The sequence below is a fragment of the Corythoichthys intestinalis genome, chromosome 15 (assembly GCF_030265065.1).
Source record: "Corythoichthys intestinalis isolate RoL2023-P3 chromosome 15, ASM3026506v1, whole genome shotgun sequence".
Classification (NCBI taxonomy): domain Eukaryota; kingdom Metazoa; phylum Chordata; class Actinopteri; order Syngnathiformes; family Syngnathidae; genus Corythoichthys; species Corythoichthys intestinalis.
In genome coordinates, this window is record NC_080409.1 from 45,686,522 (window position 1) to 45,704,641 (window position 18,120).

Here is an 18,120-nt window from a genome sequence, read left to right on the forward strand (position 1 = left end):
CAAAAATACGGCCGTAGAATGTCTAGGATCTCGAAGTTACTCCTCAAACCATTTTTACATTGTCTATATTAGGCATGTGCCGGTATGAGATTTTGACGGTACGATAACCGTGAGTAAAAATACCGCGGTTTCACGGTATAATTATAGCTCCAAAATGTGTTATTTTGAGATGTATGAGTTAAAAAAAACAAATTTTTTTCCATTGAACAGGATTTTTTTTTTCAGAACATAGTTGCAAATTGGAATATGAATGCATTGTTCAAATAAATAAATTATCAATAAAAAAATATATATATTTTAAATAAAATTAAAATATAACGTAGACTATACCCACAGCCACAGCTCAAGTTGCTCAAGTTTAGAGCAAGAACAAAATAATTTCTATAAAAAAAGTAAAAACTCTTCTGATTAAAATTTCTAAAAATTTATACTGCATAATTTTTTTTGAGGATTGAAAAGCTCAAGTGAAGTTTTGCCATTTTCAGCCACTGTGTCAACTCTAGTCTACATGATGTCATGCCTTTGTGTTAGAAAGAACAAAGAATTCAAAAGTTAATAAGTTATTTGAAAATGTATAAATTAGTTAGAATGTAAATATTGTTGTGGAAAGGTTTCATCTAAAAAAAAAAAAAAAAATCATTGGGAGTGAGACCTCTCCTTGATCCAGCGAACGTGGATTTGTGCTTAGGGCAAGATCATCTTTCCTCAATTAACGATCTTTGATGCTATGCCCTCTTTTTCCCCCCTTCATTCAAGCGAATCAAGCTTGTTTTGTCACTCTGCGGCTGTCACACTCGACGAAGTTGCTCTCCCAGCTAAGCCTAGGCTAACATTCGTCTTTTATAAGCTTTTAGTTAGTTTGTATATCGAATTTCAAAGGAAAATATGTGTTTTGTTTTTGGCGAACTTTTTCATAGTGCTAATGTGTTTAGCTACTCACACATGGAAAAATACAATTGTACGTTTTAAATGTATTCATTTTGTATGTTCCACTTACCACGATTTGAGAGCTCAATAAATTGAAGAAAAGAACGCCTTATGTTTGGAGTATTTGTTTAGGGTTTGCTGGCTGTTTAGCTGATAGTCACTTTCACACACAGCAACAAACGGGAGGGGGTGAGCGCTTCCGCGCCACGCCACTTCTGGCTGCATTTTTGACACATGAAAAATGGCGAATACCGTACTACGGTCTGACGGAAAATTTTAGTGGTTTTGAAACCGCGACGTTTTCACACCACGGTAAACCGTGAAACCGGTAACCGGCACATGTCTAGTCTATATGGCTACGTTCATACTACAGGTCTTAGTGCACGAATCCGATTTTTTCGTTTTTTTCCGACTCGAGTGAGGCATTAACTTGACGGTCTGAACGTGACAAGTCGCATAGAACTGGACCATTTCAAATCCGATCTGGGTCACTTTCTAATGTGGTTCAAATCCGATCTGGGCCACATTTTTCCAGACTGTCGCGGCGGTCTGTACTGTCCACTCTCCCAAATCGGATTTCATGCAGCCATTACGTCATCAAATAGCGAGAGAGACGTGACCGTAGCAATGCAGCTGTGCGTTATTAGCGCCTAGCTTGCAGTGAACACGGCTTTTTAGGAAGAGTCAGACTAGACAACAGTCATAAAAAATAAAAATGGGTTGAGGATAAGCCTGAGAATGCTCAGTTTTCTCTCTGCTCCAAGTGAGCAATATTTCAGCATTGCCTACACGGCCGAGAGTCAGGGCAAACTGCCCGTACGTATGTGTGACGTGCACGGACAGTGCGTGCATGCTTATCGATCCATATAAACTTTGAATATAAGCCTAAACAGGGATTATTTATGTCTGTTATTTGTGTCCTCTTTTTAAAAAGCAAAATATGATATCCCTGGAATGACGGTTGACAGCCAGCATGTGTGGTCATTTGTTTTGATGCTTCTGCGCATGCGGGTCGTCTTGCTCAGCGCTTGTCGGACTGCGAATTAGTGCGCATGCGTAATACTTGAACAGTCTCAATGGACAAAGGCAGTCTGAACAGGCACGCCAAAAAAACAGATATGACAAAAAATCGGATTCGTGCATTAAGACCTGTAGTATGAACGTAGCCTTAAGCCTGTCGCAATATGCAATAATTCCATTTATCGCGCGATAAATAAAAATGAAGGCGGTAATTTTTCCGCTGTGATTTATCGCCTCGCGTGCACGTGCATGCGCGTGTGCGGAAGACATGCTGTTAAAAGTTCGGATTCCTCGTTACCAACTGCGCAAAATGCATCTTCGTTCCAGGTCCGGCAAAAACTAGCGCCGGAGCCAATCGTTCCCATTATATCCTATTGTTCAACATATACCGGCCGCGTCAATGCTCCGGAGTGACTGTGGACCATCTATGGCGTGCCGGTGTTGTTGACGTGTGGGCGCTCCCGTCAGGAGTGACATTTCTCGCCGGGCGGCTATTTTTCGGCACAACGCCGGATATTTACAACTAAGTCCGCCAAAACATTTTTACCGACTTGGCTGCTACGAACAACCTCGCTTTGACAACGAACAGCTGAATGAAGTTAAGAGCGCTGTGATTCAACCTCGTCCTGTTTATGAAAGTCGATTGTCATATGCTGGTGTTGTGTAGAAATGAGCAGACGTGACTTCAGCGGCGCTTGCTAACTTTTTTAATGCGCACACACACTAGAGATCATGAAATGGCAAACTAGATGTGCTACGTCCAATGCCATTGGCTACGTGAGCCCAGTGTGATTATGGGACACGTAGTCCATATACTACATCGGTGAATTCTAAACTGTCATGACTGAATGAAAGTTAAGAAGGCCAAATCAAGATAATGTTGCAAATATTGTTAATTCAGTACGTGACACAGACGGATACGGACCACAAATAGGATTTCTTGCTCATGTAGTAAACCTAGCTGCTAAGAGAGCTGTAGCAAGCAACAGTGTGCCCTGCCTCACTTTACAAACAGTAAAGATTGTTCTCAGCACTTTTATTCAAATTTTTTTCAGATCAGTAAGAAGTGAGCACATAAATATTATGCACTAAAATGCATGTTTATATGATGGCAATTTAATTTTTGCTCGTTAGCCAAAAAAAAAAAAAAAAAAAAAACCAAACAAAATTATAATTGTTATTTTTTTTACAGAGCATTAAATGTACTAAATAGGATCGAAAATCATGTCCCCCGTATCAAAAATCGTACCGAAGCATCACTTAACTGCATCGTTGCATCCCTATCGAACACCATTGCAGAAGCTATGACGGGAAAAGTTTTCATTTGCCTAAATGCTTAAGTTATAAAATGCAATTATTTTTTTTTTTAAACATTTTATTTATTCTGTGTTTCTGTGCGGTATCAATATTGTTGTTTTTTTACTTAAGAGGCATGGTCTAATGTCTATTGTTTTTAGTTGTGATTTAAAAAGTATTTTTGAATTTAAGAGTAAATATTTATCGCGTTTAAATGGGTGTACTTGATCTATTAATATATACTGTGTTCTCACTGTGTTATTGTAAATTGGTTTAAAAAATTGGGGGGGCGCAATAATATCGCATATCGCAATAATTTATGAGAATAATTATCGCACACTAAAATTTGTTATCGCGACAGGCCTAAGCGTGGTGTGCTCGTCCGTAAACTGACTTGACAATACGGCTGTAGAATGTCTACGATGTCAAAGTTCCTCCTCCAACCGTTTTTACATTGCCAACATGTGTATTATACAGTGAGGAGCAGAAGTATTTGCACCCCTTTGTGATTTTGCAAGTTCACCCACTTAGAAAATAGGTAGAGGCTAGAAATTTCAATCATAGATGCATTTCAACTCATAGAGACATAATCTTAAAAAAAAAAAAATCAAGAAATCACATTTTATGATTTTTATTTGTAATGTACTGGGGTTCATAAGTATTTGTACAAGGGCTGAACGATATTAGGAAAAAACTGACATTGTGATTTTTGGGGATTTTTGCGATATATATTGCGAAATTAAAACTAGAAGAATTTTCACCAGACTTGAAAAGCTATGTTTTGGAAGACTTGGTTTTTCTGCTTCATGCTGATATAGCCTCTCACCCTCTCTCCTAAAAAGCAGTGCGACCAAACAGTTTTTTTTTTTTTTTTGGGGTCACCAGTGCAGCTGGCGTTTGGTACTTAGACAATGAGTCTGTCATTTTGTATCTAGTTCTGTATACATATGATATCTATTATCTGCCGTAACATAATATGGACGTAGCTTGTAGCGGCTGTCGGCAGCAGTCAGGTATTATTGTTTTTTTTATCTAGCGGCATGAGTTGAGCCAGAGCCGTGAGTTGAGCATTGTCATTAGGCGGGTAATGACAAGCATGATGTTTTGCTCTCGGGACGTAATGCGGTCCGTTCCTCATTGCGTCCCGAAGATCGCGCTGTGTTTTAGTTCCGCTTTACTTGACATATTTCAATAATCGGAATTTGGATGTTTGTGAATCTTTCTCGAATCTTGCACGGCCGAATCGTGAATAATCTAAGAATCGGAAATTTCGCACACCTCTAATGAATACCGTTTTGTTGCTCAGCAGGCAGGCATAGCACTCTCAGTTGTATTGTATTGTAATGTAGCTAGCTTACATGGGACAATAGATGGAAATTGTTTGTTTATATTGTGTCACATCACACGGTCTGTTAAAATTTAACTGTCCATCTCAAATTAAATAATTTGAAAATTTACACCGCCATTGCTTGCAAAGCGTTAAAAGTACTGCGTATGGTGTCGTGACAAGCCGGTGGCAGGGGTGGGGTGGGGTGGGGCCCTATAATGGTCTCTTGTCCCCGGGTCCCTGCAAGTCTGTTGACAGTCCTGCGTGGGGCGTCACTCATGATGAGAAAAGTGAGGGCTCAGCCTACAACTACACGGCAGGAGCTGGTCAATGACCTGAAGAGAGCTGTATGCACAGTTTCAAAGGCTACTATCTGTAAAACCCTACAGTGTAATGGTTTAAAATCATGCATTGCTCAGAATGTCTGAAGTTTGCCAGGGACCATCTGAATGATGCAGAGGGGGTCATGTGATCAGATGAGACCCAAGTAGAATTTTTTGGTGCAAACTTTACTCGTCGTGTGTGGAGGAAAAAGAAGAACGAGTACAATCCCAAGAACACCATCCCCACTGTGAAGTATGGGGGTGGAAACCTCATGCTTTGGGGCTACTTTTCGGCAAAGGTTCTCGGCAAGGTTCTGGAGTGGCCGAGCGAGTCTCCAGACCTCAATTCAATAGAAAATCTTTGGATGGAGCTGAAACTTGGTGTTTCTCAACGACAGCCCAGAAACCTCACAGATCTGGAGAAGATTTGTGTGGAGGAATGGGCCAAAATCCCTGTTTCCATATCTGCAAACCTGGTGAAGAACTACAGAAAGCGTCTGACCTCTGTAACTGCAATCAAAGGCTTCAGCACTAAATCTTAGTACTTTTTTTTAGGGGTACAAATACTTATGAAAGTTAGTAAATTACAAATAAATAATTTTTAAAATCATACAATGTTAGTTTTAGGGTTTATTTTTTCAGATTATGTTAGAAATGCATCTATGATTGAAATTTCAAATCTTTGCCTGTTTTCTAATTGGGTGAACTTGCAAAATCACAAGGGGTGCAAATACCTCTGCTCATCACTGTATATGTTGTCCGATTAAAATGGTTGATAAACAAAAAAGGAAATAAATTTTTGTTGGTTAGGGAAAAAATGTGATTTTATTATTAACTCATTGGCTGCATTTGACAACTATAGACAATAGACATCCAATTCATTTGAACTGGGAGGGTCGGTCTGTGAATACTTATCTTTCGGTGAAATTGATGTCGCTGGACGTCTAATGCTGTCAATGGCAGCCAATGAGTTAATTTTTCTCCCGTCATGAATGCAGCTAATGAGGGCCCGGTCCCGTGATAATCATGCTTCAGGTATGTTGATTGGTTTGGAAGAGGTGGGCCCTTGCCAGAGTCGTTTTGCACGCGCCGCTGCCCATAAAAAGCGCCCCCTCGGCCGTGCTGGTGTGCGTGTCAGTGAGAGATGCTGGGGAGAGATGGAGAGTGAGGAAAGGAGGAAATGATGCCTGCAGTGAAAGAAAAGGCACACTGAGACAAGAGCTTGTGCAGTGGATGTCTTACTTCAAGTGACATGTTCATATTTGTGCAGTTCATCCAACCCTACTTTTTTCAGATTTCAAGGACCTATCAACTTCCCCAAGAAGTAGAATAAAGGGACACCAAGTAGCTTTCACCTACTTTCCCAAAAGATGTTGAGCTAAATTGTGGTCAACCATGACCTTGCATTTCTGGTTCATTAATCAGACCTTGGAATAGACTATAAGTCTAAGGCAAACTATTAAAACTCATGTGCCCCACAACAAAAATGTCCTTGAATTGTACAATTGAACCTGCCACGTCGTCTTGGTCATTTTAGATTATGATTTTTTTTTAACCATTTTCAAACTATTGGAAGTCTTATGAGTAAAAATAATAGCACACTGATATTCTCAGTTCTCACCTGAAGTGATAAAATGTATAAATAAACAATAAAAGTCCAAATTCTAACTACAACGGAGGCCACGTTTATACAACCATCTTACTTAATGTGGTGTTTTGCCATTATTTTAATTCTATGTTTACACCACCATTATGTGAGGTGCTCACGGAAGTGCAAAAGTTCATGAAACCTTTAATTTGCCAATGTAGTGTGCATTCCCAATGTGTAGGTGGCAGTACCACCAAAACTTGATTCCTGCATGTAGCCCTTCCCTTCTGCGGTTTCCTCTTTCTTCCTGGTTAGATAACAACATGGCGAAGCGCATCTGGCAGAGTAATACATGAGTTTCTGTAATTAGTAGAGGTGGGAATCTTTGGGCACCTAACGATTGGATTACGATTCAGAGGCTACGGTTCAATTATAAATCGACTTTTGCGTTGTCGAGCTGTTTAGGCGGTGACGACGTGAAAGCGTTGTCAAGATTTCCACTCTGGAAGGCGTTTCCAAATTTTTGTATTTTCAGCCCCAAAAGGTAACACTTTATTTGACAGCGGTGTCATAGGACTGTCATAATTATAACATGACACTATCATGGGCATTTACTAAATGCTTATGTCATTAAGTGTCATCCGGCAAATTATGTCACTAACTCCATTTATGTCCATCTTGGATCTTTTACATCCATTCAAAAGTGAGATAATTTGTCGGATAACACTAAATGACATCTGTTATAAGCATTCATTAATGCTCATGACAGTGTCATGTCATAATTATGATTGTCTAATGACAATCTTATAGCGCCACTGTCAAATATAGTGCTACTAAATACCATAACTAGCAATTAATGAAACAACTGGAACAGGAACTGAAGAAATAATTGGCACAGAACATGAATTTTTATTGTTATTTACATCTGTAGCACTGTAATGCTTGCAAGGCGGCATGTTGGACAACAACAGTGTTGGCAGCAGGTGGCAGCAGAGGTCGACGGTCTCTCCCAAGGGAGCAGTGATGGCCAAATGAAGCTTCTTGAAGAAGTGAAGCTTTGCAGCCAATTGGGTCAAAGTTTCATGGTGGTTCATTTGGTATTACGACAGTCGTATGATGCCGCTGTCAAATACAGTGTTACCGGTTAACAGTGTTGTCACAGATTACTTAAAAAAGTAATTTAATTACTGATTACTGATTACACCTCAAAAAAGTAATCTAGTTACTTTACTGATTACTTTATTATCAAAGTAACTAAGTTACTTTAAAGGTAACTTATCAGTTACTTTTTACCAATTTTTCTCCTTTTGCTACCTCAACATAAAAATGACAACAACAAAATGTCATCACATGTAATTGAATTTTTCACGTAAGGCTTAATCTTTGAGTTAGCGGGGGTTTAATTAGTTGATGGAGTTGATTTCAACCACCATTGACTCGCGCTAGCTTAGCCACCCCGGAGCCCTGAAACTAACATAACTGACAAACTGCACGGAATTTGTTCAAATCAACTCCAACGACTAAATAAACCCCCGCTAACTCCAAGATAAAGCCTAATGTCAACAATTCTGAACTTCCCCTTTAAAATAAAGACCTAGCTGTTAGAATATTGTCTAAAGAAGTTGTAAAGCAATAAAACAAACAACAAACATTAATGAACAAGAATCCTACAACGTATTTCATAATGGGTCAAAATATTTTTTCGAGCAGATCATGTGACTACCACCTAAGAGACTATCTTTTGCTTTGCTAAGCCAAAACTACACCTGTGGAGGCAGGATGGATATTTAGAATTTCTGTAAACCTAAGCTTTCAAACACAACCAACAACAACTGACCTTGAACAGTTTTATATATATGTATATATACAGTATTGGCCAAAAGTTTGGCGACACCTCAAAGGTGGATACTTTGAAGAATGTAGGATATAAAAACTGTTCAGTTATTTCACTTTTTTTTTGCCAATTCACATGTTCGTTCATCGTTTTGATGTATTCAGAGAGGATTTACAATAGTAGTGAAAATATATAAAACGTAAAAATGTTTAGATGTGTCCAAACTTTTGACTTTTGTTTCAGTCATCAACATGCTTTGCCCCCAGCCCCACAAAAGTAAAACTCCGCCTATGGTTACAAACACTGACAATAAAATGCGCATAAAGGCTGGTTACAAACTGTAGAAGTGCTGGCTGTCTTGTTACCTGAAGGTTTCGAGTTTCGTCGCGTTGTGCTGTAATTCCAAGTGCTTCCTTGTTGAATTGGATGTAGAGTTTTTAGCGGCTGACAGTCTTTTTCAGCCAGCATAAAGTTTGCAACGCACAGAGATATTTTTGTCATCTTTACTGGACAGAAACGTGAAGTAATGGCTGTATTTCCAGTGAGCAAAGGCATCCATTTGCGGTATATATCCTGCCTTTCACTGTTAGCCTCGCTGCCTCGTCAGAATGCTATGTTGTTGACGGCCGTGGGAGACAGCGCTCATACAGCATCGTATTACACGTGACCCGTTTTTTTTTCCCTTGATGAGAAATGCTCTTCGTATATGACCACAGTATTCTTCATTCTACATACATTATGAGGCAAAAACAAAATAGTAACGCACAGGCACTAGGGAAACTAACTTTAATCAGATTACTGGCTTGGAAAAATGAACGCGTTAGATTACTCGTTACTGAAGAAAGTAATCAGATTACAGTAACGCGTTACTGACAACACTGCCGGTTAATATCTTTTGGTGTAAATATCCCATAATACAGTGAGGACAGCTGCGGCTTATAGTCCAGTGCGGCTTATCTATGAACAAATGCCGTTTTCGTGCCAAATTTTGTGAGTGGCGGCTTATAGTCAGGCGCCACTTATAGTGCGAACATTACAGTAGGCTATACCTTTAGCGCCTTGCTGGAGTCTTTGAATTTTTTTTTTTGTTCTCTGTTAAAGCTGTTCCTGATATATAGAGTGTTGCTGGAAAAAAAAGAAACATGAAAATATTGACATTCATGGCAGTGGTCCACTTTTATCATTCAAACATTGGCAGACTTCTAAGTTGCGTGACCTCAGGGGCATGTCATTGTTGGGTGATCATCAAAGCGTATCAGAGGTAACCTTAGGAGACTTTTATCCCAGGGTAAAGGTAATTATCTTTTGGTGTTTACATTTTCCTGAAGCTAAGATTAGAATGTTGCTTACTTCTGGTTATAGTCAGAGGATCCAAGTTTATTTCCCACTGACCAGCGGACATACTATACACATCAGTCAGCGCATGAGTGTAGGTTTTTTTCATGTCACTTGGCTAGCACTCTCCACCGTCCAACCGTTTCCACCTTTGTCTTTAAATCCGCCGTCCACTGTTATTTCCTCTCTCGCGCTCGGCCGATTGCCGCTCGTTTAAACTGCCAGACCTCATGAAAGTGCGGAATAATTAGAATAAAAGACTTTCTTCATCACGCCACTTTGAGCTCGCCTTTGTGCTTTCAGGAACCTAATCGGTGCCAGATTGACTTTTCAAAGTCTTTGGTTTTGTGTTCAACAAGATGTTTAATAAATTGTGCGGTGAGTACATTTTTCCACTCGCCAAATCAAACAATGGAAAGTATATAAAGTAATTCGGGAGTAAACCATGTAGGCAATTCGACGTGTCTCACGATCTGTTTACTGCAGTGTTGGATCTTTTTTTGAAAGCGTTAACCATATTAAAAACAACATCAAACTGGTAGTCTTTATTTGTAGTGGTTTTCACCCTTTGAACACGGGTTGAGGGAAGACACAAAGCGGAGGTTTGGGAGGGGTTGATAAGTGATGATGTGTGCAGATGTTCTATCCCACCCTCAGGCTGATGGTCAATAGCGGCGCCTGCTTAGCAAAATGAAAGAGAGAATACGGGGGGTAATTGGAGTAGGATAGCCCACCACCTGAATCATGCATGAGACAAAAGCTTAGACTGTTTGATTTATGGAAGTTCTGCTGACTGGCGGCCTTTTGTGTGCTACTAATCGGTGTCATGCTTGGAGAGTGGGGATGTCAGCGCATCTGACACTTTTCTAACACAAAATTACAAAGTATATTCGATCACAGACTTCACTATCAGCAGACGGGAAACGTCGAATTAAAATATTTTCAAAACCAAATCCGCTAGCGACCTAAAACCAAAACGGGCACCTCCAATAGGCATATACATGAATCTCCATGAGCAGCGGCATCAAAAAATTCAAAGTCGTTACTAGAGATGTGATGCCGATCGATCGGGTCCGATCACGTCATTTTCAAAGTATCGGAATCGGCAAAAAAATATGGCACATGCCTTTTTTTAATATATATATATATATTTTTTTAATTAAATCGTTTTCTAATTGTATTTAACGTTACAGACATAATGTGTTACACTCATCCAGAGTCTTTAGTTTAAGCTTAAGGTAGGGTTATCAAATGTATCGCGATCATGGCGAGAATTAATATTTTTTACATTTATCACGTTACAATACTTAACGCAATTAACGCATGCGCTGCACGAGCCACTCACGCATTGTCGCGTTCAATCTATAATGGCGCCGTTTTACCCATACAGTTTATAGAGTTAAAAGGCAGCGTAAAATGAGTACAGTGAATTTTGGCAGCCTTTGGAGCCTTTTTTTAATTGGCTAAAGCCTTACAATCCCTCTCCTAACGATTAGAAATATCGTGGGAAGCAATGTGGGGAAGAAAGGTAGTACTTGATCTTTTTCTGAACACCCTATGTTATTTCCCAACGCAGAGAAGATATATCAATTGGTACCACTACGCACAGTCATGGTTGCACTTCCCATCATGCGTTTGGGCAGAACAGTTAAATGGCTACAGTATCATTTACTGAAAGCTCAACAAATACACTAGATGGCAATATTTAAGTCTAGTCTTTCTGTACATGGATCTCTCTCACAGAAAGTTAATAATGTAAATGCCATCTTGAGGAATTATTATCATAATAAACAAATACAGTACCTATGTACTGTATGTTGAATGTATATATTCGTCCGAGTTTTATTCATTTTTTTTCTTAATGCATTGCCAAAATGTATATGATAGGGAAAAATTATCGGGAATGATTGGAATTGAATCGGGAGCAAAAAAAAAGCAATCAGATCGGGAAATATCGGGATCGGCAGATACTCAAACTAAAACGATCGGGAGCAGATCGGGAGCAAAAAAACATGATCGGAACAACCCTAGTCATTACCTAATAAAATCCTGATTACTTTTTTTTTTTAGGTAAAGATATCACATGTATATGGAACTAGATGCGAAGTGAAAGACATTCTGTCTCTCATGGTTGAGGTTTACCCATGTTGACAATTACAGGCCTCTCTAATCTTTTCAAGTAGGAGAACTTGCACAATTGGTGGTTGACTATATACTTATTTGCCCCACTGTACATCGAAAATAAAGACATAGATTGTCTGAAAGTGGTTCAATATTAAGTGAAATGTCTTGTTTTCTCATGTATATTTATAATTGCACTTTACCTAAAAAAAACAACAAATGTTTTATTCGATTGCTGCAGCCCTTGATTTTTTACTGGGTTCTGAAGAACAGTTACTTAAATGTTTTTATCATAAAAGTGCCATTATTGCCCCAGGACATGGATGTTAATTACTTTATAGCATAATGCACCATTAATTAATCTTGTGGTGGCTTAGCCTGTTGATGTATTCATTGTCTTTGCAGTTTTTCACAGAGACAGACTTGAGTCTTGACAACGTTACCACAATGTGTGTATCACTGTTTATAAACTGCAATGTTGACGCTGTGGGGATGGGTGTGTTTGCTCTTTACAATATAACTCCTCTCTGCTCAGTGTTATTGAGAAATGCCACTGTCAGCAGAATCGTGCAGGCGAGCAGAAATCAATGTTAGCAGCAGAGAAACTGTGTGTGCTTGTGTATGTGTCAGTAGCGTGTGTAGGAGCAACTTGTACAGGCATGTCCAAACCCCCATCCACACTAGCACATTGAAGAACCCCCATCCCCTGCCACAGTCCTATGAAAGGACAAAGCAAGGTGAACACTCAACATGGTGGTTCAATAACAAAGGAGAAAATAAGCACTATATTATTACAGTGTGTGTGCCTAACTCACTTCACTCTCACTTGTAATAACAGATGGAATGGAAGGAATTTTCTTATGTGTGTGCGCCCTGATTATTATACTACCATTGACTAAAGCACTTTTTCATCTCGCCCTCCTTTAGATGACGGAATTATCTTCCAAATGTCAAGCTGACGGACATTTAACATCTTAAAAGATCACAGATTCCAGCCAATTTCAAGTCGGGCATTTGTCTCACATCGAGCTTGACTTGATATCATCACAATACAAATGTGGACCTCTGCAAATGCTCAAATAACCTGAAGAAAACCCAAGACGCTAGGAACGCAATAAAATAGACGTGGTAGCCATGTCTGACATGACACATCGCCACCTGCGGCACAAGCTACAAAGTCTTAGTAGACGGCTTGATGAATTGGAGGAAGCTACTAATAAGCTGCAGAAGTCCGAAGATGAGTTGCTCGACATTCAGGTTAGTAATGGTTGTCTTTTAAAATAAGAATTTTTTTTGCAGAACACTAAGGGTGTAACGGGACAAGTATTTGTATTGAACCGTTTCGGTACGTGGTGCTCGGTTTGGAACGGAGGCGTACCGAACGGGTTTCTGGCGTAATGTAACCCTTACTTTTCGAGGCTGTGAGTCGATCGGGTTACAGTTTCTTTGTGTAGATTATATTTACTCCGTCTTCTCTACTATAAGGAGGACCAACACGGTAGGACAGTATAACCCAAAAACGTCAACGGCGTGAGAACGCAGTGAAACACGGGCATTAAAGTCAATCAGCCGATGCACACCAGTTGCAGTGCGGCCGCGTGTTAGACGCGTCCCAGAAGCGGCTCAACACGACGCACGCAAAAAGAACGGCAGAGTTTATTATTTGACGCGAGACGCGACCCTCCTGCGTCAATACTACTACTGGTAGCTAGGATCGGGCAGACCGGAGGTCACTCGTGTAAAAATACGGTGGATCCGGTCGATTTTCAAACTAATATGCAATCGTAACCCATTTTTTGAGTCCATCAGATCTCTTGAGTGGTAGATCGGGGCACAGTTGACTTGTCTTTGTTGATTTACTGCTGTCTTCTCTGCTATGATAATAACCAACACGGCCCCGTGTTCAATACAAAACGCTCCTACCACAACAAAACAAGTAGGAACTAATATTCACATAGGAACTAAAGTTATACAACATAAAATATACAATATAAATTAATACTACATCAGATTTGTAAAATATAAACACATAATAAAATAAATAAAAGCCCATTTAACCCTTTAACGTCAGCGACGCGTTTACGCATATCGTCTTTGAAGCTTCGTCACGCTGTAATTATGTCACCCACGTGCCGCTGGTTGGTCTCATTTGAAAGTGCGGAAGTTGATGTCCACACCAGTTTTTGTTTGAAGTCAATCGACCAAGAAAAACAGGAGATAATGTCATTTGAATTTTATATTTTTATTGCACTCATAAATATGCATTAAAACGCTGCATGGACCATGTATCTATCTCCATATTTCCATAATTTCTTGTCCTTTTTCAAAACCGAAAGCAGCACAAAAGACTACATATCCCAAGAGCCGTGGTGATGTCAAGAAGGACGAACCGAATGTGATATTTTTTTTATAAATTTCCGAGCAAGGCGCCAACTAATGAAAGCGAGGCATGCGAAGCGAACAACGCTAGGTTGGTTTGAGTGAGCGCCTTTGAAACGTGCAGAATGAATCTAAAACTACATTTAGCGCAAAATAATGCATTATTTCATTAACCCAAGGAAGAATATGAGCCGTATTTGTCGTTGTTTTCTTTGGATGAGTCGCCGTCTCGGCGAGTAGAAGTGACAGCAGCGCGCAAACGGCGAAAGAGTAGGCTGCGTGACATTGTGTGTGACGCAGCTCTGTGACCTGTTCAAGAAGCTTTATTGAGTGCGAAAAAAAAAAAAAAAAAACTTGATTGGGTTGCATGCCTGAAAAATTCTCTCTCGAAAAATTGCAATTGAACTGAACTACTTGTCAATATTTTCTAAAATACTTTTTTTCAATGTTATATTTATTTTTTTCTTCACTGTAATCTTTTCAATTTTATGTTGATGTGTGTTCGAGAAGCTTGATTGCATGTACGTATATACTTTTGATAAGGTAAAACACCTAACTTCAAAAAAGATATCCTCCAAACCCTTTGTGTGTTAGATGATATACATAATCTTTTTTTTCACTATTTTGCACTGTATATAACCTGTTTTGACCATAGTATGTCTAAAGGCCAAAAATGTTTGTGTTGAATTGTCAAACATAAAACTATTCAATCTTATTTTTTTCTATTGAATGTTTATCCTAACAAGTTGAATAAATATTATCAAGCTTCAAAACGGTTGGTCGAGCATGTTTGGTTGTCAATGGGACATCAACATTACAAATTCTGAAAAAAGCTTTTGGGATTTTTTTGTCTTTTTGGGTCCAAAATGTGGATTATAATTGGTCAGTGAAGAAAACAACAGTTTGGACATGAAGTTCAAGGTGTCCTGAAAAAAGGGACCCAACTTGGCCATTGTAAACATTTTTTTCTTTGAACTATAAAGGCAACATCAAATCCATGCAAATTCGGCCAAAATAAGCTTAGGTGTTAAAGGGTTAAATAAAATCAATTGAAATGAGCTAAAACACTTTAATTAAATAATAAGAATAATACACAGATCCTTCTTACACAAATAAATGTATTACTTTCTGTGTGGCACTTTAACTTGAGAAAATTCACCAATAAAGCTTTTGAAAACCGTTCATAAGAAAAAAAAAATGATTCATTGAGGCATTTCATTTATAAAATACATGTTAAAAACTTTGTCATTGGGATTGCTTTTTTCTTTAGCACAGGACTTCTTTTTTCTTCTTTTTTTCAGAAAGAAAGCTGACCAATACACGGGGTCTGAAAGGCAAATTGTTGTTGGATTATCTTTAAATACCCGCTACTTTTTGAGCAGAATTCTAGCTTTGAATAGGCTAACGTTCCTATTGTAGAAAGCACAAAGGTGTGTAATAAACAACTAGCACATTTATATTTTGCATTTTGTTTTCATACTGTACCGAAAATTAACTGAACCGTGACCTCAAAACCGAGGTACGTACCGAACCGAGATTTTTGTGTACCGTTACACCCCTACAGAACACACATACACAGAGAAATAATGTAGTCAATGTGTAAACTCTCCCCTACAGGACAAGATCATCCAAGCAGAAGGCAGCAATTCATCCTTGCTTGCTGATGTCGAAGCCCTGAGGAAACGACTCTTGAAAATCCAAGGTAAAGATGAGGAAGTACGCAAAGCAGAAGACCTCTGCCGTACAGTCCGAGAGAAACTGGAGGAGGAAGAAAACCTAACAATGGAGCTGAAGGCTGAGATTGAACATTTACAGCGGAGGATGTCAGAACTGGAAAAACTGGAAGAAGCCTTTGGGAAAAGCAAATCAGACTGTAGCCAGCTCTGCCTCAGCCTCAATGAAGAGAAAAACTTAACCAGGAAGCTCTCAACCGAGTTGGAGGCCCTCAAAGCTCGTCTAAAGGAAATGGAGGGATCTGAGGGAAAACTGGACAAAGCAGAGCAAGCTTTAGCAGCGGACCTTGAAAAGCTAAAGGGATTCTGCCAGACCTTTGAGAATGAGCATAAGAGGGTACGAGAGAAACAAAGAGAAGATGAGAAGATCATTCTAAAGCTCACAGAGAAACTAGAGCGCCTTGGTATGTCTGTAGACCCTGGTCGTGCAGACTTCATGAGGTCAAGAATTGAAGAGGAGCTGTCTTCCACTGGTATCCACACTGGTAATTTAGCTGGGCGTAAGAAAGGCCTCGATTACAACTTTGGCCTGCTGAATAAATCGGAGAATCAGAAGAACAGTGGCCTTGCAGGCTCACCTGAGGAGGACAACAAAGTAAAGGAGTTGACACAGGAAGTGGAACGGCTGAAAAACCGCCTCAAACAGCTGGAGATTGTAGAGGATGACTTGAAAAAATCTGAGTCAAAAAATGGTGAGCTTCACGAAAAGTTCCAGATGGAACGCAATCGGACTCGCCAGCTAAGCGAGCAGGTGGAACAGCTCAAGACGCAGCTGTGCAGTAAAGGTGGGATCGGAGGAAACGGATCCAGCAGTGTGGATAAGCAAGGCAACGGAAGTGCTAACATCTGCCCCAACAGCCCTGCCAAGCATCTGGAGAATGGCAAAGCTGAGAATGAAGAGATTGTAAAAGGAGGTTTCAGGCAAGAGAAGCCCAAGTTTCGTAGTGCTGCATCTGTCACAGAGCCGAGCTCGCCTAAGCACAGGATCAGGGATCTGTCTCCACAGCACAAGAGAGAAAACAAACTGAGGATGAAAGAGTTTAGCAACTCAGAGGAAAGTTCTGCAACGTCCGTCAAGAGAACTGTCAGTCCTGCACATAGAAGTAGGAGGATACCTAAAACCCCAAATACTCTTGTTTCATCAGATAATGGAATAAAAGAGACGAGCAGAGGAACTGAAGAAAGAGCATACAAGGGAGCCACGTATAGTCCTTTAAATACACCCTCCAGCGAATTTAAAAAGGTGTCTGTTCTCAGTCGCTATCCCCCAGCGGCTAACGACCAGAAGCCCCTTAGAACAACTCACAGGCAGAGTGACGGGGAGACCAAAAAGAGCACAGTAGGAAAGATTTCTAAAATATACGGAGGCAGTGACAGTGAATCAAACAACTCAGATGTTGTACCTGACAGCAATACCACTGGACCAGAGAAGGACACAGAGCTCACCTCAGACCAGGAATCAATAGATCCATCTCAAGATTCAATGTCTGTCACCTCCAGCCTGTCGAAGGCTAATGGATCATACAAAGCGTACAGATCCAATGTCAATCAACTGCTGCCAAATGACCAGGGGTCTGAAGGTCATTCCTCTGCTTCAGAAACCGAGTCTACCGGCTCAAGGCCCTCAGAACCAGAGACTGTAAATGAAATGACTACTACAACCCAGAGCAGTTGGACTGCAACCTCTAGATATTCTAGATATTCCCATATCAAGGACTCTCATTCAGAGGGTTCTTCCTCCAGGAGCTCATTCGATGAAGAGCTCCACAACAGAGGTACTGGTAACACTTCATCTGGGCTTGAAGTTCAGCGGGTTCTCAGCCCGCGTGAAGCCCGGACGTCAAAGGCTGTCATCAAACCTGCTATTATTGAAATCGACAAGAAAGAAATGATGATTTCAGAACCCTTGTCAGCTAATGGCAAGCCCAGAATATCCACCAAACCCATTTTGACCAACACCAATAAAATGACCAGCAGTATAACATTCTATCCCAACGACGCTAGCTCTTCCAGAACCAGCAGCCGCAGCAGCAGTGTATCCAGTGAGCCCTTGTCCACCAAGGAACGCCACACATCTACCAGTAACTTTCTCATAAGTAAGTTGTCTGTTATTTAAATCATTCGGTTACATTCGTGCAGATTTTCAGATCACCATGTTCTGACATTTCAAATTTAAAACTTGTGTTGTTTTTTAGTGGTGTTTTTTTAGGCTTCTCTAGAGAAAAACTGTGTTTATT

At 40.0% G+C, this 18,120-nt stretch overlaps 1 protein-coding gene across 3 annotated transcripts in view; it reads left to right on the forward strand.

Annotated features, from left to right (window-relative positions):
• The window catches only part of luzp1 (leucine zipper protein 1), a 153,062-nt gene that overhangs the window by 101,576 nt on the left and 33,366 nt on the right, over positions 1–18,120 (forward strand). Inside the window, exons 1-3 of one of the 3 annotated variants that reach the window (XM_057860226.1) lie at positions 9,315–9,609; positions 12,699–13,028; positions 15,768–17,979. In XM_057860226.1, the coding sequence (XP_057716209.1) occupies positions 12,906–13,028; positions 15,768–17,979 (2,335 nt within the window). In that variant the 5' untranslated portion in view covers positions 9,315–9,609; positions 12,699–12,905. Of the gene's footprint in view, positions 1–9,314; positions 9,745–12,698; positions 13,029–15,767; positions 17,980–18,120 lie in introns of those variants that run through there. The other 2 variants (XM_057860225.1, XM_057860224.1) reach the window with 2 other exon arrangements.